The 25613-nt window shown below is 39.2% G+C and overlaps 2 protein-coding genes and 1 non-coding gene across 4 annotated transcripts; 1 reads left to right on the top strand and 2 right to left on the bottom strand.

The window, feature by feature from the left end:
- Window positions 1-338: 338 nt before the first annotated feature.
- On the bottom strand, window positions 339-9188 carry zfpl1 (zinc finger protein like 1). Of its 2 annotated transcripts, none has more exons than XM_012961289.3 (8): window positions 9025-9188; window positions 7579-7697; window positions 5626-5737; window positions 4931-5124; window positions 4397-4472; window positions 3992-4159; window positions 3267-3390; window positions 339-3170 (listed from the first exon to the last, which is right to left on the bottom strand). In XM_012961289.3, the coding sequence occupies exons 2-8, from the start codon at window positions 7678-7680 to the stop codon at window positions 2984-2986; spliced, it is 963 nt and encodes a 320-aa protein (XP_012816743.1). In that variant the 5' UTR covers window positions 7681-7697; window positions 9025-9188; the 3' UTR covers window positions 339-2983. The 2 variants fall into 2 exon arrangements, with proteins under 2 accessions (XP_012816743.1, NP_001072211.1); NM_001078743.1 differs by having other exon boundaries at window positions 2752-3170; window positions 7579-7694; window positions 9025-9179.
- Window positions 9189-9292: 104 nt separating this feature from the next.
- Window positions 9293-15218, top strand: cdca5 (cell division cycle associated 5). Its single transcript, NM_001126600.1, has 7 exons — window positions 9293-9713; window positions 10995-11050; window positions 11490-11552; window positions 12498-12536; window positions 13585-13623; window positions 13777-14271; window positions 15066-15218. Exons 1-7 carry the CDS (start codon window positions 9662-9664, stop codon window positions 15144-15146), a joined length of 825 nt encoding a protein of 274 aa, NP_001120072.1. The 5' UTR covers window positions 9293-9661; the 3' UTR covers window positions 15147-15218.
- Window positions 15219-23284: 8066 nt separating this feature from the next.
- Window positions 23285-23357, bottom strand: trnat-ugu. The gene has a single exon. It is a non-coding gene; the product is annotated as a tRNA-Thr (tRNA).
- Window positions 23358-25613: the final 2256 nt, after the last annotated feature.

Raw genomic sequence — 25613 nt, 5'->3', positions numbered from 1 at the left:
TTGTCAATACATAGGTTTGCAATGAGGGCAGCTGAGAACCAAAAAAAAACTTGTTGTTGATCTGAGGATAATTTAGTGGGGTAAAGAAGAAAAAGAACTTACCATTACCAACAAACTGTGTCATTTTGTCCAGCTACTCAATTATTAAACAAATGTGTGTATCTGAGTGTTTATACAAAAGGAATATTATAAAAGAGGATTTTCTATGCTATAGCTGTGTGCAGTGAAAGAACCAATCAAGCCCTTATCTAAGAAAATAGACCCTCTTGATCCCCTCCAATCCAAATAAAAAGGTGGGGGGTGCTCGGCCTCAATCAATCAATAAACCCCACACCTGAAACAGTTCTCCAAACTTTATTAAACTGCAGAAATAAATATTCCAGCTAAGTTTAATTAGCAGATCCCAAATGAAATAATTAGACAATCAGATTTTCACAACATATTACAACGCAGTGTGTATTCTTTAGATTGCAAGTGAACTGTGTAGGAAAGAAGGCATTCTTTTAGTACATTTTAATTGGTATAACCAAATGTAAAAGAGAACTGAACCCTAAAATGTATTTTTGATATCACACAGAGAAGTATTACTCAGTAACAAATATTTTGATTGTCATAAATGAAGCACCTTGAACCACAGGGAGATGCTTGGCATTGTAGTGTTGACAAAGCACGCTGCCCATGGTGTTTTTTTTTTTACAATGCTCGCTCCAGTGTCACATATGAAGCAACCTGCACATAAGGTATTATGGGACTCATCTGCCACTGGTGTTTCCATCCCCAAAAGCCTTTTCCCTTAGCCATGTTCCAAAATTGTAGAATTACAGAACTATATTGTAATTGCAGGTGGCAGAAGCAGGAATAAAGGTTTGGATGTTTTTTTCATGTATTTATAAACACATGCTGAGTGCATAAAAACACATGTATTGCCTGTATATGTATTTAAACACACCAATGTGCATTTTTGACAGATTTTAAACACAACCCTCTATTCTATTGTCTCCTGAATGTGCATCAGGCACAAAAAATGCAGCACGTGGCATCTAAAAAAGGAGCAAAAAAAACCCACAAATGCCATAAAATCAAACTCTGAATGCACACGAGTACAATCAGGCTAAATATATATAATGGAATCAATTACTGCTGTGTTTAGGTGCATTCAAACCTGCAATCACATGTAAAATGCATAAGAAAGCACCCATGGGTAAGAGCCCTTAAGCAGATAAATACATCTTGCTCAGTTTTGCTCTGTCTGAGACGCACGTGTCAGTTTCATGCTGCGCCTTGCGGCAGCCACAATTCTGCACTTTTGGCCTTCAACTTCTCACTTATATGTGCCATTAATTTAGCTCTATGCTGTAAGTTAAATTCTTCTTTCTACGTGTTTGTTTTCTCATAGGAAGCTCTATATTTGTAAGCTAGTTATGAGCTGTGAGGTCCTGAAACTTGAAGAAAAAAAAAAAAAAAAAAAACTTAAAACCACTGAAATTGTCTGTAGCAACATTGCAACTTAGATTACATTTAAAGCAGTACATGTACAAAATGTATGCAATCCTCAAGGTTAGAAAGCATTATTTTCAAGAAGAGGTAGCCAGATATGCTGACTACAAACACACGCACTCCAATCAACCAACCAGACCTCCAAAAATCATGTGTTTTCAACAGGGTGGCCATTCTCTGACTGAAAAAAAATCTTTTTGCATGAATATTATTAGTAATAATAATATAATTATTATTAGTCGCAATGTTTTTTCAGGAAATTTTTTTTGGTGAAGGTGCCCCTTTGTAGGGGACACTTGAAGTTCTCCAATGTAAGGGAAATAGAAAATACATCAGAGTCTGAGGGCAGCATAAAATGAACTTGGTGTAAGGCAGTTTTTAATTTGAGCTAGCTGTACAAGAAAAAGACCTGCTTGCTAAATAAGCTTGCCAGATGAGCTGATATCTGTGCCTGTTTTGACCAGCCACATAGTTGGCTCAATTGGGCTGGTCCCATACATGGGTCATAAATCTGTCAACTAAGGAGTTGCCGAGTCAGTAGACAATATCGACCTATGTATGGCTAACTTAATGCTTCTAATGTGATATAATTTCAAATTAAATATTCTCCTGCATATATATGCATCAGCCTACTGATGATTAAGTGTCCCTTTTCAATATATTGTTTTATCCATGTAGCTTTAAAAGGTGAATATCCTGAGAGCTGGGGCCTAGAGTACTAAAACAGGGCACATGCAGATAAAGTATTTTTATAAATGCCCATTATCTTTGCATTGTTAATGTACTGAACACATAACCTGTTGCATTCTCCAATTCCTGTAGTGTTTTAGACAGTACTAAACATTGAAAGAAAACAAGGGTCTGAATTTCTGAGAGAAACAGTATTTGGAAACATATATAAAAGAATATATTACAACATGTATGATACACATCCCATTTTACATACAAACACACATATGTGATTAGGAGAAAGTTAGTTCTGTTACTTTTAATTTTGGTTTAATTTGAAAAATAACCATAGAGTATGTCTTTGCAGCTCTAATAGTTCAAATATACAGAGAAGTCTTTTATTGTGTTAACTAATGGATTACGAATGTGCTCAAGTCTTACAGAACACACTTCAGCTCTAAAACTGTTAAGAGACACATAAGTGCTGTGGCCTCTGTAAACAGAATAAAGACATCCACCATCTTTCTTATTTCTGTTTTCTTCTAAAGCCAATGTTCACTGATGTCTTAATAGGGCTTTTCTTTCTTTTTTGACTAATAATGGATTCCAAAGTCCTTTGTAGAAGCGAAATCTACAGCCACTGTTATGTTCCAAGCTGAAGGCTGAAGATTCTCTTTTGGGGAAGGTCAGTCAAATCTTTCAGAAACCTTCCTTTCCCACCTGACAATATCATATTGTCTAGGCCTTTTACTTATATATATGTATGGAATGGGGCTGATTTGACTTTGTTGTCCTCAATTTGTTTTGGCGTGCTTGACTACTCCTTCCCAACATGGATATGAGGGTTTAAGAGAGGGTCAAGATTTGGGTCATTATCAGCTGAAGCTCTGCCCAGTTTAGACATTAGTAGAATTAGGGTTAAAAACCCAAGAACACCAATAATCAGAATAACCAGAAAGCGCTGCATGCTGGAGGCTGGCCGGGACTTTGAACCTGATCGGTTTCTGTAGTTGAAGAAAGGTATATGTTTTGTGAGGCATCACAAAATAATGACCATACATGAAATTGATACATAGAAAAGGACATTACAAACCACTCACCGGAGTATCCTTGCCAGCCAGCTAAGGGTAGGTCTCCTTCTGTATTTATCGTCATCAAAGTCAATTACAGCATCTTGGCCTCTGGCAGTCTCTCGAGTGTCATAAACTTTTCGGGGACTGGATCCTTAAAAAAAAAAAAATCTATATAACTTCCTATTAATCCACTGAACCCCCCCCCCCCATTCTATCCAAATAACCTGGAGAGTACACATGTTCTTCAGTGCAACAGTGTAATTTATTGAGATATCACTGCACTACATGTTTCGGCTAACAGAAACATCTTCCATGCTCTCAGTTGCTGCCTCACCTGTTCTTTTATAGGACCTGTTATCCAGAATGCTCGGGACCTGGGGCTTTCCATAATTTGGATCTCTACTAAAAAATAATTTAAACCCAATAAGATTGTTTTGCCTCAAATAAGGATTAATTATATCTAGTTGGGATCAAGTACAAGGTCTGTTTTATTATTACAGAGAAAACAAATCATTTTTAAAAATTGGAATTATTTTCTTATAATGGAGTCTATGGGAGAACTTTCTGGATTATGGTTTTCTATATAAGGGATCCTATACTTGTACATTAATTGTTAAAAGCCCAACAGCTTAGTTCTTTTTCTTCCACGCACTGATTTCCCAGAACCTCTTTCACAGTCACTTATTATTTAATAAATAACCCTGCTTTTGTCACTCAATAAGTATCCATACGGATACTCAAATATCTTTTACCTGCATTTATGGTAAGGCTATCAGATCCTGTGTCCCGAATAGTAACAGCGTGGTCCTGTGACATGTTTACATTCAAACTATGTTGTGCTACACTAGTGGGCACAGAGTTGTAAGCATAGCCAGTTTGGGATGTTGTTTCTGGGGTTTCTGACAAGTTATCACTGGATGCTGAAAAAAAAGTAAGAAATTGTAAACTGCAAATAGAAAAAGAGACTTAACCACACCAATGAGATATGTTCATATGTTTAGGCAAGTGCATACAGAATCAAAATGGACAGTGATGCAACCCCATAGCTTACACACAAACAGTAATGTGTAAAATGCTTCAGACATGCTGAAAACAATACGTTAACTAACCTATATAAGTAAAAGTATTCCTCAAACATACTGTAATTATATACTCACAATTAACAACTGACCAGTCCCTGTAATCCGTTTCATCATGTGACATTGTATCATCTACAGGCTCTGCTACTTCAATCTAATGACCAAAAATAAAGAAAGAAGAAGCTGAAGAACTGTGATATTAGTGGTGACAAGTTGAACAGAATAAATAAAATAAACAATGTATGAATTTATATGTAAATTTATAAACAAAGAGGTAATTGGGTGAAGAAAATAGGACGAGTGCGGCTGAGTGACTGTGGTTTTGTAGCAACAAAGTCACTGCCAGGAACGTAAGCTAAACTAACTATATGAGGGGGTTAGTTGATAACTGCATGGGTCCACACTCCCTGCTAAATAAATCAACCAACAATCCTACAAGCTGCTTGGTCAAATGGTTACAAGTTTTACGAAATGAAAGTTGGGGAGAGATACAGTCACTTTTTGCATGAAGTGAAAACTTGGAGATTCATTTCTGAACATTGAATTTCAACATTTCCTAAGAGATTTCATAGAATAAAAATAGGGAGAAACCAAACAAAAAGTGTTACTTACCAAAGGAAGACCTAAGCCAGCCCTGGCCCAGTTGACAGTAGAGAGCTTTTCTCGAAGGGTTGCTGCCACAGGGCTTACTAAGTTGCTTGGGGGAAAAACAGGTCCCTGGCAGCTTGGACATCGGTATCCGGCAGGTGCTGTATTTGGAGGCAGCTGCGTTGCCAAGTCATTAAGGCAGGACCAGTGGAATAAATCTGCGACAATAAAAAGGATATATTATGCATCCAGCCATTACAACAAAAATGGAGTTACGTGATAAAAGGCACTAAGTTTGCCTAGGAGCAGTAACCTATTGCAATTAATCAGCAGGTGGCATTTATTGGTATCAAATATCTTATTGGTTGCTATGGCTCCTGGAAAAATATAGTGCCTTTTATTACATATAGGGAAAAGCCTTTTGTTTATCCTGTGAAACACTATGAAGCCTCTTTTTGTCCACACAAAACTTTATCTGGTTTTAAATGAAAGTTCCCCTATAAATGTATACATTCCTACCGACCACCCTATTCACACACACACCCTTAAATATTCTATATTATGATATTCTAATGAATGCCTGGGACAAAGGGTTTTGGATAATGAGCAATTACATCCAAAATAAGAAGGCTTAAGATAAAAATAAACTAAATATTAATTTAAAAACAATGAAATTTACCAGTTGTGAAATGTTTTAGGTTAGTTTTATACCTACATACCATAACAAACTAGTCGTGCAGTTTCCTTGGAGGAGAGAAGTGTGTTGCACAGACGACAGTTTGGGTTGTAATCACTGTCCTGAAGCCACTGGAGGTATGACTGGACTATGCACTAGTTGAAGAGAGAAAAACAGAGTGTAAGAATCAAGACACAATGAAAACGACAAAGTGAACATGTAGCGGTTTTCTGGAGGCAAAGAAATGCATGATAGCCAATTTGTCATGAGTGATTTTTAACATAAAATGCTCAAATATACATTTTTGAGCTGTGTGCCATTAGCCTAAACATAAACAAACTGATTATAGACGTGTGTATTGAAAAAAGAGCAAAATGTTTAAGCAATTAAAAGAATAGTTTAAAAAAAAAAAAAAAAAAAACTTAAACAGAGCTGTATTCCGCCAATTACATATTTGTTACATTATAAGCCCAATAAATTTAACAAAAAATCAGTATATCTTTTTTTATTACAAAGTACACAGAGAGTTGATCCTTTTTAGAATTAGTCCTAATTCAAAAGTACCAAGTAAATGGAATAAGGGCGCACCTTTTGGAAATCCGCCGAGTTTAAATTGTCTAAAGCAGGGGTCCCCAACCTTTCCAACTCGTTAGCCACAGTCAAATGTAAAAAGACTTGGGGAGCAACACAAGAATCATAAAAGTTCCTAGAGGTGCCAAATAAGGGCTAAGATTGACTATTAGGTAGCCTCTATGCACACTATCAGCTTACATGGGCCTTTATTTGGTAGTTTACTAGTCAGAAATTCAAAAATATCTACCAGGTTTGGGGGTACTGAGCGCAACATGTTGCTCACAAGCAGGAGCACCCATTAGCGTTTACTTACTATGCTCCTGCATGACAAATGCTGCTTTCTGTACCGAGCAGCAGATTAATAGGTTGCCCCATGCAAAAAGCTGCAGTAGGGGCACAGGTCAGCCCTGTCCTAACCACTGCATAGGGCGGACAATTAAGTAAAGGGCCCCATTGTAACCTGTTTCTTCAGATGCACCTTTGTTTGTTTACTTCTGAATGAAGTGCAAGTTATGGGGCTGGTGGGGGGGCACCTATGTGATCGATGTGAAGTAATCGCTGTATTTGTGGGGGGAAGCTGATGGTCTCAAAGCTCTGGAAAGGAGCACAGAGGCATGTGACAAAAGTAGAAAGGCAGAATGCAGTGTGCAAAAAAAAAAAACAATTTTAAACCATTCCAAGTAAGTATGTGTGCAAGCCATTCAGATAAAGAGGATTTGATCCTGTTTTTTTCCTGTGTGTCAGACACTGATCCTGAGTTTACATCTAAAATCCTTGCATTAAAGACATGCAGCATACACACAGATAATTCCTTTTGTTTACAATGAGAGGTGAGGAACAGTTTTCCTTAAAGGAACAGTAACACCAAAAAATGAAAGTGTATAAAAGTAACTAAAATATAATGTGCTGCTGCTCTGCACTGGTAAAAGTTGTGTGTTTACTTCAGAAAGTCTACTATAATTTATATAAATAAGCTGCTATGTAGCCATGGAGGCAGCCATTCAAAGGAGAAAAAGCACAGGCACATAGCAGATAACAGATAAAACACTATTGTATTCTACAGAACTTATCTGTTATCTGCTATGTAACCTGTGCCTTTTCTCCTTTTTCCCAGCTTGAATGGCTGCCCCCGTGGCTACACAGCAGCTTATTATATAAATTATAGTAGAATTACTGTAGCAAACACACCAGTTTTACCAGTGCAGGGCAACAGTGCATTATATTTTTATTACTTTAAAGCTCTTTCATTTTTTGGTGTTACTGTTCCTTTAAACACCAACAAGCAGAGCTTGCCAGCTTGTGCATTAAATGTCAGATGTATGAAAACGACAGTTTATATACCTGTAACAGTTTCACCTAGAGAGTCGACATTGATGCCCCAATACTTTGCCATCAAGATAATAAATTTCAACATTTTAGTCACCTTAGCGTGGTTGGCCACCAGGCAGTGTTCACAAACATTTACACGGTGCTCAAAGCAGAATAGATTGGTCACTTTCCTCTTGGGACATTTGCACAGCCCCATGATGACAGGGACACCTGCTGAGGGAAACAGAAATGGTGACAGAAATGCATCAGCCATAGCTCTCTTAAAAACCATCCTTATAGAGTATTCAAATACAAATTAACTTCTGTATGTTTTTCATGGTTCATATTGCATAGAGTACACTGAATAGAAGCAGACACATGTATCCAAATTATTCCCGGTGGCCTTAATATCATAAAAGATAAAACCAAATTTCAGAAGTATTTGTGCCCATACAGGGACAAATTTCCAAGGGGACACTAATTTGTATATAATGCTACCTGTTAATTTTCTATTAACCTCTGAGAGAGCTGTTTTACCCTGGGCAACTTCCTATATGGCCAATGCAATAAAAAAAATCTTTAAAGACATTGGTTGTTGAAGAAGACACTTGTGTGTATTTGCTAAGCCAAGTCCTCCTGACTTTGACACATTAGGCTAGTTTAACTATACTGAAACATATGTTCTATCTTTGTTCCAAGTTGCATGGGCATTTTTAGTAGTTATTTGCAGGAATTGTACTATAATATAAAGATACGGGTAAATGAACAGAATGTTATTTTTCTTTGTAATATGTGGTCACAACCTCACTGCTTCACTGATGAAGAGGAAAGCTTACCTATAAAGGATAAGGACGGGTGGATTTATTGGAGGTGCCAATGTGTTAGATACCTCTCTGATGAATCCAATCAGTAAGTTTTTCCTGGGGGCTGGTGCTTTTTTAAGGAAAATACTGCACCCTCCCAGAGAAATAACCAACAGGCCACAGTGCTGCTATTTTACATGTCTGTCACTAGGTTAACCATCTTTTCTGGAAAAAAATACTGGCTTTTTTATACTTTACATTGGCATCTATCATCAATTGTACTGGTCAGGGCAGTAAAATCCCAGCCCGTATTTTTATTTTTTTCCCTATTAATAAAATTGGCACCAAGCTTCAGTTTTACAGGCCAGATGGCAACACAAACGCTATGTGTCCCTGACACTGACTGACACTCAAGCATGTACAGAAGAATGAATAAGGCAAAATGGTGGAGAAAAACCTTACTAAATCCTTTTTTTTTTTGTTCAGAGCATCATATACTCATCTTCCATTCATATTTTCAAACAACTGTCTGGTTGCTTCAGTAACTAAGCCCTAACAACCACAAAAGTCGAAGCCTGCGAGCTGCAGAACAAAGTACACACACTTGTCTCTGTATATTATACCACTATGTTTCTGTTGAGATTTCAAAGCCTTGAATCCCGTGACAGCCCGACGTGGATGGAAACCTGAAGTGGTAGCGCAGAATCTGTATAGTTATACTATTCGTAGTCTCATCCTACACATAGCAATGCACCTACCTGCCTAGCGCTATATACACACAGCGGCCTCACGCCCCAATGCTCTCCCTCTTGCCAGCACTCTTCATTCACTATTCTCCCCTCCTGTTTCCATCCGGCACAGCTGGTTTACTATCTTTTTCCTTAGACAACCCTTTCCCACTCTTCTCTGCCACGTCTCTTCCGGGTGACAGTGACAGCAGCGTACGCGTCGCCCCGTTGTGACGTCATTTCCTCGACGCGCAGGGTAGTGGTTCTAGCAGCACAAGCGAACGTCACTTCCACTTCCGGCTTACAGAGCGGGCGCGGGATATTTGAAAGGCTCCTATTTAGTGACACTGGCGGAGTTTAAAGTCGGCTTCTGATAGTTTATACAATTCAGGAGTAGTAGGAGGAGGCTACTTATTTGTGCGGGTTACTAAGGCCGCGCAGTTCGTGTATGTAGAATTGTACCTATTACATAAAGGACTATAAGGATCCAAGCGATGTGTATGGCTTATAGGCTAGTGTGTAACCATGCAGCAGCCTCTGGTCGGTGGTAAACCTTAGTGAGCCGCGGCTTTAGATTATGTTAGAAGGTGCTAGCACCACTGGGGACTTTGTCTATAATAACTAAAGGACAGTTTTACAGACGGAAAGGCTATCGACACCAAGCGCCATGTCGGAGCGCAAGAAGAGAAGTAGCGGTGCAGAGTCCCGCAGAGGAGTAGGTGAGACCTGGGGTATGAGGGGCATTTGGCTAACAACGTAGCAAGTTATATTCTTATGCCATATTATTTAGCGCTGACATATTCCTGGGAGCTTTGCAATCTAAGGAGCCTGTAATATTCACACACAGTCAGGCCAGCTTTACCTGAAGCCATATAACCTGCCTGGATGTTCTTGGAGTGTGGAAGGAAACTGAAGACAGCAAAACTTACAGATGTTTTGAAATTGGACGCATTATTGGCTACATCTTATATAAAGGGTCCAGTTTATTAGGGTCACTAATATTCACATTTAGATCTGAACACAGTCTGTGACCAAAACATTGTCTTTCAGGCACTTTTAATCCTTATGACAAAGGTTTGGATCTGATTTAGCTGTCTGCTAAGGGTTCGTCTGGCTCTTGCAAAAAGCTGCTCAGATTCACGAGTCCCAAACGAAATCCTGGATCTGAGGCATCCTTGTTACATGCAATCGAAACCTGCCACCGGTCATCCAAATATGAGAGATCAAATAATAATTTATAAATATTATAGCAGATAATACATTAATTGTACAAAGGGACATGTCATTAAAAGTTTTCAGTTTGCTTATTATTGATATAAAGATAAGTATTAGAGTACATAATATATACACTATCCTATTTTCCAGACATAGGAATATTTTACTTTTATGCAAGAATGTTTATTAAGCTTGCCACACACACCAATATGATCATGTCGCACCAATATATTCATCCAAAACAAAGTTTCATACAATTTTTGGACTGTGTGGCATTCGAATTATCCTCCAGACAATTTTTATACCATGGCAATTAGAAACAGCGCTGCATATTTCTACTGTATTCCAAATAATGTTGAATGTGTTTTTTTTGCATTATTGCAGAATGTTTCACATGATTAAAATATCTGCCTATGTGTTTTTTTTTTTTTTTATAATAATATTCACAAGTGGACTTATTACAATAATTGGTTATGTTCCACTGAATACCCCCTCCCCTTTTGAGTACTGCTTGGCATTTACTTGAATGGGAAAACACTTTTTGTACTAGTAAGCTGATATAGTTTGGGAAAACAGATTTCCCGAGTGATATTGACATTATGGCAAATGTGAATGGGATGCTGATGTTGGCAGTGGTGTTCCTTCCTTTCAGGACCTGTAATGATCAAAACTCTTGTGATTTTTACCCTCATGTTCTCTGCCATAGTATGTCTGGGGATGTTTTGATTTGTTGTATATTATTTTAACACTTGTATCTCATTTTTTGCCACCCTTTTCATTTGCAGGTATCGTCTCTCCACCTAAAAGAAGATCCCAAAGAAAATCTGCTTCAGACAGTCCGGTATGTTCTTTACTTTCCATCCCTCTATTAGCCAGCTCCATTCAACACTCTAGTAAAGGGAAAATCCACCTTGAAGCAATCTTGTCCTGTTCTTTTAAGTTGATCTTCACTTTCCATAGTTGTTATAATTTGCATTCCTCTACCCATTTCCAGCATTTAAAAAGATTCAGAGACCCGGCACCCAAAAGACTATTGATCTCCGAATCTACAATTTTATTGCAACTTGCCCCAGTCCCTTTTACCTTCCAGTCTATTATTTAAACCACTGTCTTGCAGCTGTGGTACATTGGACCCTAGCAATCAGATAACCTAAATTCCAAATCCACAAAAAATGAAGGCCATTTGGAAATCATCTGATAATATACTGTCTACACCATACTGAAAGTAAATTAAAGGTGAATGACCCCTTTTAAGTTATTTTAAATTTTGTATTTTTCAGATCCCAGATCCTATCATGAAACGTTCAATTACGGTCAAGAAAATAATGCCCAGAAAAACACTGGTAAATATACTGTCGTGTTATGAAAAAAGAAAGCTTTACCCTTCTTCTGATATAATAATATTGGGGACTAATGCATATATAAAAGGAAGTAGCTAGTTCCGCTCACATTAGTGCTGAGTGAAGCAGGGGGAATAATATAGCTACTTTGTGACTCACTACAACACCAGGTGGGGAAATATAGGCACCTAGGCTTCATTTAATGGTAATTTTTTCCTGGTGCCAATATAATTATTTCTCTGGGAAGAGCATTACCTTTTTTGTAAATCCTTACATTCCCTGCTGCAATAGTGTCATTCTCCCATTGTTCAGCACTGTAAATCTTTGTTGTCTTCAGTTCATAGTGTAAAAATTCTTTGTATGTTTTTATCAGTAAGATGCTACAATTTTTCCAAATTGTTGTGCATTTTTCTAGAATTATCAGAATTCTTGATTATTAATTATATAGGAACAGAAGTAAGATAAGATTTAACTTGTGCCAATCTATAATATATGATTATGTATTGCATGTTTAGTGTATGATTAGGCAATGCTGATTTACATTGGTGTATTTCCAAATTGCTCACTGATGTATTTTTGTCCTCTGTTTCCAAAACATAGCTACCAGCTCAGATTCCAGCATATGTTTTTTAAAACTTGCTCTCACACTACTTTTATTTAATTTGTACTTACCTGAACTGAATCAGAAGCATTTTTTCTAACATTTCAGACTCAATGTTGCTACTATAACTGGTTTCAGCACCCAAGGCCTGAACCTGACATTAGCAGAGTACAGACAGACTGCTGTATTTAATCCTCACATTCACATGGCAGAATCTTAGCCTTTGTAAGCATTATTTGGGTTGTACCAATTTCTAATCAACAGCAAAACTGAATTTCATCAAAGAAAACTGGTGCATTCCAGAATTTTTTTCTTATTTTCTGTATCATTCCTATTTGTCTTTTTAGGCAGCTATTGCCAATACAGGATCTCAGTCCACACCTAAGGTAGGTCTTGACAATTTAAGTAACAAAAATCTCATGATTTCCAGCATTTAAGTGATGCTAAAAAATAACTAGTGTAAATGCCTCTGCTATTTGACTTAAGGTGGCCATACACAGGCTGATTCTAGCTGCCGATATTAGTCCTTTAGACCGATGCAGCAGCTTATCGGCCCATCTATGGGCACTAACGACAGGCCTGCCCGACCGACATTTGGCCTGAAATCATTCAGATCTCGATCGGGCAGGTTTGTCTTTTTGTCAGATCGGACAGCACCTATACCCGCCGTTCTAATTCAATCTGTATAAGCCTGATGTTGCCCGCCCGTAGGTGGGGATATCAGGAGAAGATACGCTCGCTTGGCGACCTCGCCAAGTGAACAGATCTTGCCGTGTATGGCCACCTTTAGCCTAAGCTGACTCCAATTGATGGGAAGTGACCTGTACTGAGAAGTGAACCGTTCCCCCAAGCATAAGATTGCTTTATGAATCCTGTACCATATCTGACTGATACAGTACAATTTCTACAAGTAGTTTATGTATGATGTAGGCATTAAAATGTACAACATACATTTCATCTTGTTGGATCTATGATAAAGTATGTGGAAAATGCCCTGCCAGTGTGAAGCAGTAAGATAGTTGATATTTGTATAGGAAGATAAATGCCTTACTATCTTGTTAATCTCTTCCCTGTTGTGGCTTTTTGGTGCATCCCACTTGTTTACAAGCAAAACATGATATGGTTGTCACTCTGGGCTGAGGATGTATTTACCTAGATTGCAGTCCTTTTACAGGTTTGGCCTGTCAGTAATGCTGGGCTGGGTGGTTGGTTAAGGGGTATTTAAAAAAGAAAAAAAAATAGGTTTGTGGGAGTGATACCGATCCCTATTGTGGATAGAAACGTGTTATTAATTTAAATGATTATATAGTTTTAGCTCTTTTCAATGTATATTAAATGGGTTTTGGCGGTCAGACTGCAGTATAGTGAGTTGCTTCCATAGCCGTAGTGTTTTGTTCATTGACTGTTTCCTGATTTTCTTTATTCTTTAAACAGGTTTTGAATGTCACAGCAGCTCCAAGGAGAAGTTCACGGGTAAGTTATTTTCAACATCTGATGCAAACCTTTTTTTTTTTTTTCATCTGCCTCACTGTTGGCATGAAACGTGCATTAGTTTTCTCTCTGTTGCCTTGGGCTGGTAAAGAACCTATTTTTATCCTGTCTTTTTTTTTTTTTTTTTTTTTGCAGATTTCACCAAAGATCCAAAAAGAAAATGCAATTTCTGAAAAATCACAGATGGTCCCCAAAGAGGCAACCAGCAAGCCTTCTGCTCCAGAAATTGATGTTCTATCTCCAATTCCTGTCAATATCCAAATGTCTTCTAACCAGGATAACAGAGACATTGTTATGTCCCAGAAAGTCCGGCGTTCCTACAGTCGTTTGGAAATGTCCCTCAATAGCAGCTCATTTTTATACAGCCCCACAAGGAAAACTGACTCATCTGATACATCCACTCCAAACGCAGTCCCAAAATCAGGCCGGAGATCTCTGTTTGGTTTTGATAAACTGCTGAACTCTGAAATGCCAGAGGGGGAGTTGAGAAAAAGTGGTAGTGGGACTAGGGAGAAGACTGCTAATGAGAAAACCTTGGGTACAATATTACCTGAAGAGCCAGACCACAATATTCCTGGAGTTGTGCTGGCAAAGCAGAAGAGGAGAAAGCGAAAAGTCCCCGTTATAGAGGTGAGGTGGTGGTTACACTTTCCCGTAGGGGAGGGAGTTGGTTATGAGTGGATCAGTAGGCATAATAAAGGTGGCAATGCTGAGTCAAACTCTATGGTAGTCAAGGCAATCAACCCTCTGGCTGATCAAGTGGATACCAATATTGAGGGGCCATACACATTTGGGAACTTATTGTATTCTTTAAATTCGGGTTAACTACTAAATCATCGTAATAGCAGAAATAAACAGGAGCAGTGACTCCTTTTCACTTCCTTTTGGCTGACATTTTCTATTTGGAGCAATAATCCTCAATCCACCGGGGTTGCAGGAGTATATGTCTGAATGGCCCTATAGTGTTCAGGTATGCACAGATGATCTGGCAGTATGATCGAAATCTGCCAAACAGCTGGGCATGTACGGCCAGCTTTATTGTCTCAGGTTATCACACATGAGAAAGATATGCATCCTCCTTCACCTTCCAGTCCAATTCCTTGTGCTTCAGCCATTATGATTTCCCCTGGCTCTGATTGCCCTGAATTCAGTCTCCCCTATTTAATCCTGTTCAATAACACACTATTCTATTTCTTTAATTCATTACTTATCCTTTTTTTCTCTTAGTCTATCTCACAGCTCTTGTTCGTCTTCATTTATGTCTGTACTTTTCTTTCCCCATTCTTATATTTCCATGTCATAGTTCTGCTCTTAAAATAAGAAACTTGAATGTGTTTTTTTTTGAGTTTTACATTATCAAGTCTAGTAAATTTGCAAGTCAACTTTGTATTTAATGCTACAATATTTGTACCTCTCTTTTCTAGAAGTCTGATATGGATGAATGGGCGGCCGTTATGAATGCAGAATTTGAGGAAGCTGAAAAGTTTGATCTTACTGTTGAGTGATGAGAACTTGAATCCTCGTGTCCATCTTTTTATCACCATTTGTTTACTATACAGACTATTCATTCCTTCGGATTTTGTGTAGATCTTCTGTCTTTCTAAATATATATGTTTAGGAGGGTGCAGGTATAGGTGATCATCAGATTGAACTTCAGTGCTGCATGGTTCTATAGCCATAGATTCATGTAGAAAACTATGAAAGTCAAGTCTTCTACATTGGTATAACTGACTGCAATGTAGAATGGCCAGTATTTCCTTTATTAGTTTGTTACCTACATGAAGAAGCCATAATTAACATCAGATGAACCATGAATATTAAGTTACATGCATTATATATTGGTACCTTCAGAAATCTTCTGTCTTTTTATTTTGTACGCCATTGAGCTGAATAATGTGTGTGGACCGTAATGGGAAGTAATAAGGCAGCTCTTCATAGTGAGTTTATTGCCTGCTGTTTGGGAGGAAGAGGTTATTTTTGTTTTAATATTCTATTAATGATTTATTTTGTCAATATTAAACAGGCAGTGCAAAATGTAAGTCTGTAGACATCTGGAAACTTGGGCATAGATTCATTCTGAGCGAGACTTTTATGCCTGAGAAAGAAATGTAAGCACTGCACAAAATGCTTTTCTGTTTGTGCCTAGTGGTTTGCTAAGAGTCTCTGTGCTTTTTGCTGACAGCAGGCCAAGCTTAATTGTAGCAGCAAAAGGGTATTATTGTGCCCTCAGTGTGGTTGTAATAGGCACATATAGACTGAAGCACTGAAAGGTCTTTAATACCTAACCATAGTCTGCTTCCTGCCATTAGCATCATATTCAAAGTTTATAGAAACCTGTTGACATGCAATGAAGCTGGCACTGTTGTATGGTATGTCCTTTACATACAGTCACATATCTCCTGGTAAAAATGAATAGGGGTGCATACAGATCCAAAAGAACAAAGAAGCTTTGCTCCACCTGTAAAAAAGAAAACAAAAAAGTACATTGCAAAAGTGTAACACAAGGCAGATTATAATTCCTTCCTGTCAAGTATCTGACTTTAATCAGTTGTTAATCATCATGTTTTTGAACAATGGCCTGTATTTGTTTATAAAGAACACCCCCTCCCCCCTCGACTGGTATTATAGGATCTGTATTGGCTTATACTAATGTATAACTGCTCCACTGCAATCGATTGCTAGAGGTAATGATTGGTGCTCAACCAAGACCTTTGGGAGACATTTCCTACAAACTATCCTGCAGCAGACTGAGAAATTAGAGCTGATTATCTATATATGGGCAGACCTTTTGTCTGTGGCCAGGGAAGGAGGGTGACATTTTTATTTGAGCAGGCTACCAATAGATGGGTGGGTGGGGTAAAGTTCAAAATATGAATTATTCCCTAAATGTGGCTGTGGGCCAGTCAGATAAAGTGACCATTATGTATGAGACATTTTATTTTAGGGGGAAAAAAACTGTTTTAAAGGACACTTTATTACAACTTTTTGGAGTACGTTGGGGGTAAATATGTTCCAGTGTGTAACAGTTCGAGTTCAAAATAATGCAAATGGTTAACATGAGAGCCTTTACTGAGACATTATAGGAAATTCACCTTTTTTCTTAATCCACTGAGTTTTATATCAGTCTCCTGCTGAATACTTTTCACCCAAACTTTTGTGTTTATGCAGACTCAGACAGGGTCTCTTGTAGTCTTTATCTGTATTTTATCACATCTATTCTTCCTTCTGCCTTAAGGGCTCTGGCACACGGGGAGATTAGTCGCCCGCGTCAAAACTCCCTGTTCGCGGGCGACTAATCTCCCCGAGTTGCCTTCCCCTGCCATCCCACCGGCGACTTACATGTTCGCCGGTGGGATGGCAGGGGGAAGGCAACTCGGGGAGATTAGTCGCCCGCGAACAGGGAGTTTTGCCGCGGGCGACTAATCTCCCCGTGTGCCAGAGCCCTAACAAGCCCCAGCGCCATGATGTTATCCCCATAATAGTTCCCTGTAGGTATAGCAGTTTATAGATGGGTGGGCTGCTGTTGGGAGGTCAAGCCTCTGAGGGTTCTTAGAAACCATCCAAATATCAGTATAAAGGAAGGTTGCATGTGCAGTGAATGAGCAGAAAAGAAGGTGGGGAATTTTTGGATGCACAGGCCTCTGGCTGGTACAGAAACTAAACAAGTTGAGGCAGTTCTACTCCAACTCTTTCTTCAGCTTTAGGACCGAAGCTTCGGGTCTCTCCACAAATACAAACCCTGCTTGAGCATGTGCAGTTGGGGCTAGCTGGAAATCAGCTGAGAGACCCTAAGCTTCTACGATTGAATGGAAGATGGAGCCCAGGTTAGCTGCTGTGCTGCTCTGCTCTTTAAGGTTGGGGTTTGGGATAGGGGCAGTTTTTCAAGTTAGAGACTAGGTGATAGGGGAGAGGGAAGGGGGGTTGAGGCAGGCCAGTTAAGGGGGCTTTTATAGCGGGGGTGTAGTTCTCCTTTAAAAATCTTTTTTCTTAATTGACGTTAGGTATATATGTACCAGGCCATTACTGACAAAGTAGAAGCATGCCAGCACATTTCCTGGTTTCTCTTTGAATTTATGCACCATAGATCAAACGCCTGACAAACAAGGATCTCATCATGTAATCTGCTCACCTCGTTAATATGTCATTTCCACTGAGGTCTGTAGAGCTGTAAACCAATCCAATCCCTGACATGGAGAATCTGGGCCTTTTGTGACTTGGTGCTTATAGGTAATATCTGAGAGCTTTGCAGTGATCAACTCGCCTCCTTTCCTAAAATTCAGAGGATTGCTTTAAAGAAGTAACCCCACGAGTACCAGAAAATGCTTTCCCTTAAGCACACTAAAATAACATTCATGTTTAAACTAGATCAACTTCCCAAAGCTTATATTTTCTTTATTATGCCCCTTGAATGACAGATGTGTCTAGGGGAGGAGACTTTTAATGTGGAATACATGAATACTGGAGACCATTTGGTCTTAATTATTTTCCATGTCCTGGGATACACAAAAAAGAGCTAGCTACTCTCCTTTCTGTGATGTGCCCTTTCTATAAGCCGAAAATTACATGGTTCTATATGTGCCTAATGCCTTTAAAGAGTCAGGTTGTTCCCCTTTAGGTCATTCATCTATAAGGGGCATATATCACATTGTGAGCTTGGATGGTCATTCATCAGAGACTCACACTTCAGTGTGTTAGAAGTAGGTGTTACGAGGGGCCTGGCTAAATGTACAGTTAGTAGGTAGTTTAGAGAGGTAAGCATAGTAATTTATTTTCTGTTAATATCCAGCTTTCTCTGCATATTTGTTGTTAACCAGTGCTGTAACCAGTTTTTGCCAATTCAAATTAGCCTTTTTCCAAATAAAATTCAGCCTTTACAAAATAATGTGTTTCTCTGCGTAGCTTGTCAGCCGTCATCAAATATCTGTGTCCATCACACACCCTTCTCAAATCTCTTGTTCTTCAGCCTTTTCCAGTTCTGTGCCTCTTTTTTAAAGGTTTTGGGGAGGGATGTAGAAATGGAAAGCTGATACAGAAGGAGCAATACAAAATCTACAATAAATCTACATTTACAGAATCGCACTACTCCCATTAAATACTGTAAAGTGGAAGGGCCAGATATCCTGTGGAAGTAAGGAGAAATTAGGGTTAAAGGAGACATATTCTATAAAAATTAAGAATGTACCAGGGAATTATACTCCTCTAGATATAGAAGGATTGTTCTTAAAAAAAGTTGTGTTTCTGACTGATTTATTGAGAAATTCCACAAAAACCCCACTAGCCCCGCCCATCTGTGCCACTTCCTGCTGGCTGAATTCTCTGGATGAGCTGGGGAGCCGGCGGCCCTCCGTACCCTGCACTGTAGGATAGGAACCAATCAGCAGCTAGGCTGACCTGATAGGGAACTGAAGCCTGTCTGTGCTTGTGTGAGTGCAGGGCTCTGATTGGCTCTCCCCCTCCTACTGTGTTTCTGGCAGGGACCGTTAGGACACGCCCACTCTTCATTTCAAACTCGGACAGAGAAGTGATAGGAGCTCCAATAAAGGGGCCATTGTTACAGATAGGGTTAATGTTTAGCCCAAAGGGAAACCAGCACCGGATATTATTCATAATTGCCTACAAAATTGCCTTTTTTTCCCATTTATCCAATATGTCTCCTTTAAGGGTTTAGGGGGGCTGCCAGTATGTTGGATTCCCCAACCCCCTTAGTGGGTCATATTTCTACCCTCAAGAACTGGCCGATACACATCTTTTATAAAAGTCACTTTTGCCCAGTGTACTTGAAGACTGCCATGCCATCCTGTTGGTTTCAATTGCATGAGTATCCTTTCTCTGACTGGGCAGCCACATGTGAAGTACAGCAAAGTCATATGTGGTTCCATGAATATATACTAATATATACTATACTGCTTGTGGGTACCAGTAATACTTTCATACTTCCCAACATGGTGGGGGAGGGAGTTCTTTAAGAAAGTGCTCCTGGTAGGATTGTTATAGAATTCAAACACAGGCCTGTCCACAAGGCTAGCACTCCCCAGTGCTTTAACAATTTTACCTGTTTAGTTATTTGCATCATTTAGGTACCGTATATACTCGAGTATAAGCCGAGTTTTTGAGCACAAAAAATGTGCTCAAAAAGTAACCCTCGGCTTATACTCGAGTATACCTCTCCCAACCTCCCTCCCTCCACTTGTGTCTGACTCTCGATCTGCCGATGGGGGGTTACGAGCGGACGGGGGTGGGTTACGAGCGTGTTACAGATCCAGCGCAACTAAAAGCAATTGAGGCTGTGTGCGCACTCGCTCACCTGCGTCCACGGGGTGAGCGCGCGTTATATCTCTAGCGCTACTTCAACTGGGCCCCCAGTTTCTGCTGTCTCTATTGGTGCTGTGCACGCACACGCTCATCTGCGTCCAAGGGGTGAGTGCGCGTTACATCTCCAGCGCTACTTAAACCAATTGGTGCTGTGCGCTCACTCGCTGTGTTCTGACTGACTCACACTGAAGGCGGAAGTGGCGCTGCCTCCCCGCTGTACTTTGCCTTCTAGTCGCGGAGTTAGACTGTGCTTCCTAAAAGTTTCTTCTATTGCTGTGATGAACAAGTCACCTTGTGCTGTAGCTGAAATCAAATTACACAGGTACAGATAGGGCTTGATAGTCCCAGTGCTAAGCACGTTTGTGTTAAATGATGGAGGATGTTGGGTGCATAATGGGAAATATGCTTTTAAACCTCTGCTGTGGCAGTTAATAATAATATTGCTTTTCTCAAGGGCACATGTGTCAACTATGGGTTGCCTGTTTTATTTGAGACCAATGCCAGGAATCACAGTTAGCTGGAAGGTTACACAGACTAACTGATGCCAGTGACAGTGGAGGATATGAATAATGATACTGAAAACTACACAGAGAAGTTTATACGGTAGCACCATAGAAGTATTTTGCCACTCCATTGAGTTTTATTGAAGGGAGTTCTTGTTTATTGTGCAATATATCAAGGAATGAACAAAACAAGATGTTTTTCTATTTCTAACTTATAAGCTGCATAGCTTAGTTAAATATAACCTAACCTATAACTGTTAACCTAACCTATAACTGTTAATCTACTTGAAGTCCAGCATCAAGAATTATTTTGCCCTTGTAACTACTATTGTAGTACTGTGGTGGGACTTGTACACTGGTGTCCAAGTACTTATAATAATTGATGATAATTAGTATGGCAGCTTCCTTAGTGTTCCCAAACTTGCTTTGGTCTGCTGCTGTAGCATTTTTCTTTCCCTAAAGTTATATATTTATTTATCTGTTATTTATTTGATTATTGAAACTTAGCAGTAGCGGTTGCATTTCCCACCCTAGGCTTATACTCGAGTCAATAAGTTTTTCCAGTTTTCTTAGGTAAAATTAGGTACCTCGGCTTATATTCGGATCGGCTTATACTCGAGTATATACGGTATTTAATAAAGCACCGCCTTTCTTCAGCTAAATTATAACTGGAACTTCTAAGAACTGAAAAGATGTTTCTTCCATAGTGAATTTATACAGTAGATATAGGTGTATCATATTTACACTGGCTAAAAGCATATTGTAATGTAGTTCCCTGGCTTGATCTTGAAACTGTTATCTGGTTGTTAACAAGGGAGCAGTTTAGATGATGGATAATGACTTGTACTTAAAAAATCAAAGACTTCGAAGATTCTAGAGGTATGTACCTTAGCTATCTGCCTACCCCTAGCTCTTGAATTCTCCCTTTCAGGCTAGCTGAGAGAGTGGCAATGCAAGGTACAATGGTGACTAGTAGGGAGGCCCCAAGGGCAGGAGCTTGCCTTGGGCGCACCTCACTTTTGACCCAGCACTGCACATTAAAGCAAACTTTAACAAAGCCAAGCCAAAAATATCAACATATGGTTTCTCAAGAGGAACAATTCTCTAAGAAGGATTATAAACCAATTTCTTCTGATGAGAAAGATCAAGGTGATTGCCAGTGGTTTGAGAGTAAACTAATTCATTCTTTAAGTAAAGAATTCTTCCTCAAAGTGCTTTCTGGATTCAGTCTGATATGTCAGCAAGAATAGAGGATTCAAGAGATTACAGGGCTGAAGATCAATATAATTAAATCTCAGTAAGATGAGGCTGGCCCATCCAACACTGGTATGTGCCAGACTTGATAAATTCCAGGAGGTATGGACCACAGAAATACAGGATAACTGAATAAATGCATTAATCAAGAAGAAGTTATCCTCTAGAATCTCTAAGAAAGCCTTGAGAAATAATTTGTTCTTTCAGACCTTTCCATCTGCTCGGGTTCAATCTGCATCATTCCAGTTCCACAAGAGCACCACAACAGTGAGTTTTATTTCCCATTGTTTACGGTGATAGGAGACTTGTATCCGATATTTAAGATTCAAAATGGAATCCCTTTTAACTATTAACACAGTGGTACATCAGGGAGATCAGTTAAAGAACACCTTTTTATATGTCCTATAGTGGCTAAACACCAACAGTTCCTTTATTTTAGGTCTACAAACTGAGACAAGGGCATAGAGGAAAGGGAGGTATTTATGTTGCTGTCACTGGGATGGCTAGGTAAAAAAATATATTAAGTTTAAAAAAAATTCTCTCTTTACCATAGTGAAAGGTAATATAATTGTAAGCAACTTTCCAAAATACAATAATAACCAATGGTTTTAAAGTTATATGTAAATGTAATTGCTATTGAAAGCAGGATCTGTGTCTGTTTAAACTTTGCATTTTGCACCTTGTTGTGTAAATGAGTCCCAGTGAAGTGGAAGTTTATCAATGCCAATTGCAAAGAGGAGCATTTACAGCTTTTTGTAGATGAGCCAGGAAACATGTTAATGCGGCCACCCATGGGCCAATTAAGTCCATCCCAGTAATATCTGGGAGAAAATTGGGCAGATATTGATCAGGCAGGTTTGATTTTGCTGTTGAATTGAAGAGCGCATCTACATGTTGATGCGGTCCTCATCCCAATGGCCTGCATAGCTTTATTTATGATCTGATTGTATTGCCCACCTCAAGATCACCAAATGAACGGATCTACATGTATGGCCAGCTTTGCTCAGTTATTCTCATGACTGTGAGATGTAGAATAGCAACTCACTTTGTTTAAAGTGGACCTGTCGCCCAGACATAAAAAGCTGTATGATAAGAGTCCTTTTCAAATTAAACATGAAACCCAAATTCCTTTTTATATTAACACATCCAAACCCATCATTTCAACAATTAGTCCTACTGCCCACTGCTTTAAGAGGAATCTGTCTCACAGAATCCACAGATGAAGCAATATATAGTGTTGATAATCAGTAAATATGGCTTAGTTTGCCAAATGCAATAAATATTACTGTAAGTGCAAGTTTGCTCTAGCTGTAACAACGCAAAGTAACCAGCGGGTGGAAATTAGTCATCACCTGTAGGAAAGCAAACATCTCACTGATGGGCGTTAGTAGATCTGTTACTACATTACCTCTGTTGTGTTTATGTAGAAGGATATGCTTACCATTGTCACAGTTGTTTAGAAACAATGACACGTATTCGCGCCCTGCTGGCAAACATATTTTTAATTACTCTTGGTAGAGTTTCTGTTGTGTATTATGAATGAGTTAACATGAAATTACCTGAAAAGATGACATAGGCCCCAGCAAGAATTGAACTCGCGACCCCTGGTTTACAAGACCAGCGCTCTAACCACTGAGCTATGGAGCCTGGTGGGCAGATATCGATCAGGCAGGTTTGATTTTGCTGTTGAATTGAAGAGCGCATCTACATGTTGATGTGGTCCTCCTCCCAATGGCCTGCATAGCTTCAATTATGATCTGATTGTAGATCTGAGGGCCGAATGATCTGATTGGCCAGATATTGCCCACCTCAAGATCACCAAATGAACAGATCTACATGTATGGCCAGCTTTGCTCAGTTATTCTCATGACTGTGAGATGTAGACTAGCAACTCACTTTGTTTAAAGACTATTGGGGAACTATATCGCTTTTAATGATTTCAACAATTAGTCCTACTGCCCACTGCTTTAACCCTTTCCCTGCCACGCACGTAGGTACTACGTTGTTTTAAAAAAGGCAGTTTCCTGCCAACACCGTAGTACCTACGTTTTCTTTCCCTAAGTGATTCTCTCTGCATTGGCGGCAAAAGCAAAAAGATGTGCCCCAAACCCCTTCGGCAACAAGCCAAGGGGGTTGGGGGGATAGTCCTGTGATGCGATTGTCGCAGGACAATCCTACAAGCAGCAGATGCAATCGCATCTGCTGCTTGTACTGCTTCCTGCTTCCCCCCCAGCGCCGCCTCCCACCTACTTCCTCCCGACAACTGCAGCATGGAGGAGCAGGGAACCGATCTGACCTTCAGGACAGGTAAGTGTGAGTTTATTTTTATTTATACACACTTTTACACACACTTACATACATTTATATACATTTATTCACACATACAACAATTTAGCACAGGTTTTGTTTTTTTGTTTTGTTTTTTTTTCCACTTTGCACACTTATATACACTCATATACACACTGTCACACAACTTTTACATGTGCACATGTATACACAAACTCACAAAACCTTTTTAACATTTTTTTTTTTCATTTTACTTCTTTTTTTTTTTTTTATTTCCCTCAAAAACTGTTTATTTTGACAGCGTGACTATTGGATCAGATATTCTGACCACTAATTATGCTGTCATGTGACTTATTTTGTTGTTTCATTGATTTGCACAATTTTTGTGGTTTTATTGCATTTTTATCCCTACATTAGTATTCCTGATCTGTTTTTAGCATAGCTTTGCCATGCGTAACTTTGGTGTACAAAAATAACTTTACCTATTTTGAATTCATCAGAATGTGTACTTTCCAAAAATATATGGTTTTCTGGGGGTCCCTGTGTAGTTTGGGGGTCTTACTGCATATAATAGGCTGTCAGGGGGCTCTGTGTGCAAAAGCTGAGTTGGCAGACGAGAAATCCATATGCGCTATTTTCATTTTGGGGTCAGTACACACCACAAACTTTGGTATATCTATGCATATTGGGCATCAAACTGTTCAGTAGGCCTCTGGTGTTCCTATTTGGGGTGACTTGCCTTTGTACGCAAGAAATTGTGTGAGATAAATGCGGCAAATTGCAACATTTTTATGCGATTTTCTCAAATGTCATAAAAACCACTAATTTTAGGAAAGCTTTGCAGATTGGTACTTTAGTGTAGAAAGGACTCTTTACCCTTGTTGGATTTGTCAGAATGTGTACTTTCCAAAAATATATGGTTTTGTGGGGGTCTCTGTATAGTTAGGGGGGTTATGGTACATAATATGCTGTCAGGGGGCTCTGTGTGCAAAAGCTGAGCTGGCAGGCGAGAAATCCTTATGCGCTATTTTCATTTTGGGGTCAGGACCACAGACTTTGGTATATTTATGCATATTGGGCATCAAACTGTTCAGTAGACCCTAGGTGTTCCTATTTGGGGTGATTTGCCATTGTATGCAAGAAATTGTGTGAGATAAATGCGGCAAACTGCAATATTTTTATGTGATTTTCTGAAATGTCATAAAAACCACTAGCTTTAGGAAAGCTTTGCAGATTGGTACTTTGGTGTAGAAAGGACTCTTTACCCATGTTGGATTTGTCAGAATGTGTACTTTCCAAAAATATAGGGTTTTTAGTGGTCACCCTACATAACTGCAGCTTCTACCCCTCATAAAACTGCCATGTGTTTATGAATTAGGTAAAGATAAGCCATGAAATTAGTGCACACAAGGTATATTTGGGGGTCTCTAAGTGCCATGTGCTTTGATAAACCTATGTACAGTGGGCATCAAACTGTTCAGTAGACCTCTGGGGTTCATATTTAGGGTACCTAATGACCTGTAGAAAATAAGATGCTGTATAGTTTTGAGGTGATTTTTGGAAATGCCATAAAAATCATCAAACTTAGGAAAGCTTTATGGCTTGGTACTTTGGAGT

The sequence above is a fragment of the Xenopus tropicalis genome, chromosome 4 (genome assembly GCF_000004195.4).
Source record: "Xenopus tropicalis strain Nigerian chromosome 4, UCB_Xtro_10.0, whole genome shotgun sequence".
Classification (NCBI taxonomy): domain Eukaryota; kingdom Metazoa; phylum Chordata; class Amphibia; order Anura; family Pipidae; genus Xenopus; species Xenopus tropicalis.
The sequence above is the reverse complement of the archived record's forward strand: the minus strand, read 5'-3'. Positions and strand labels throughout refer to the sequence as shown.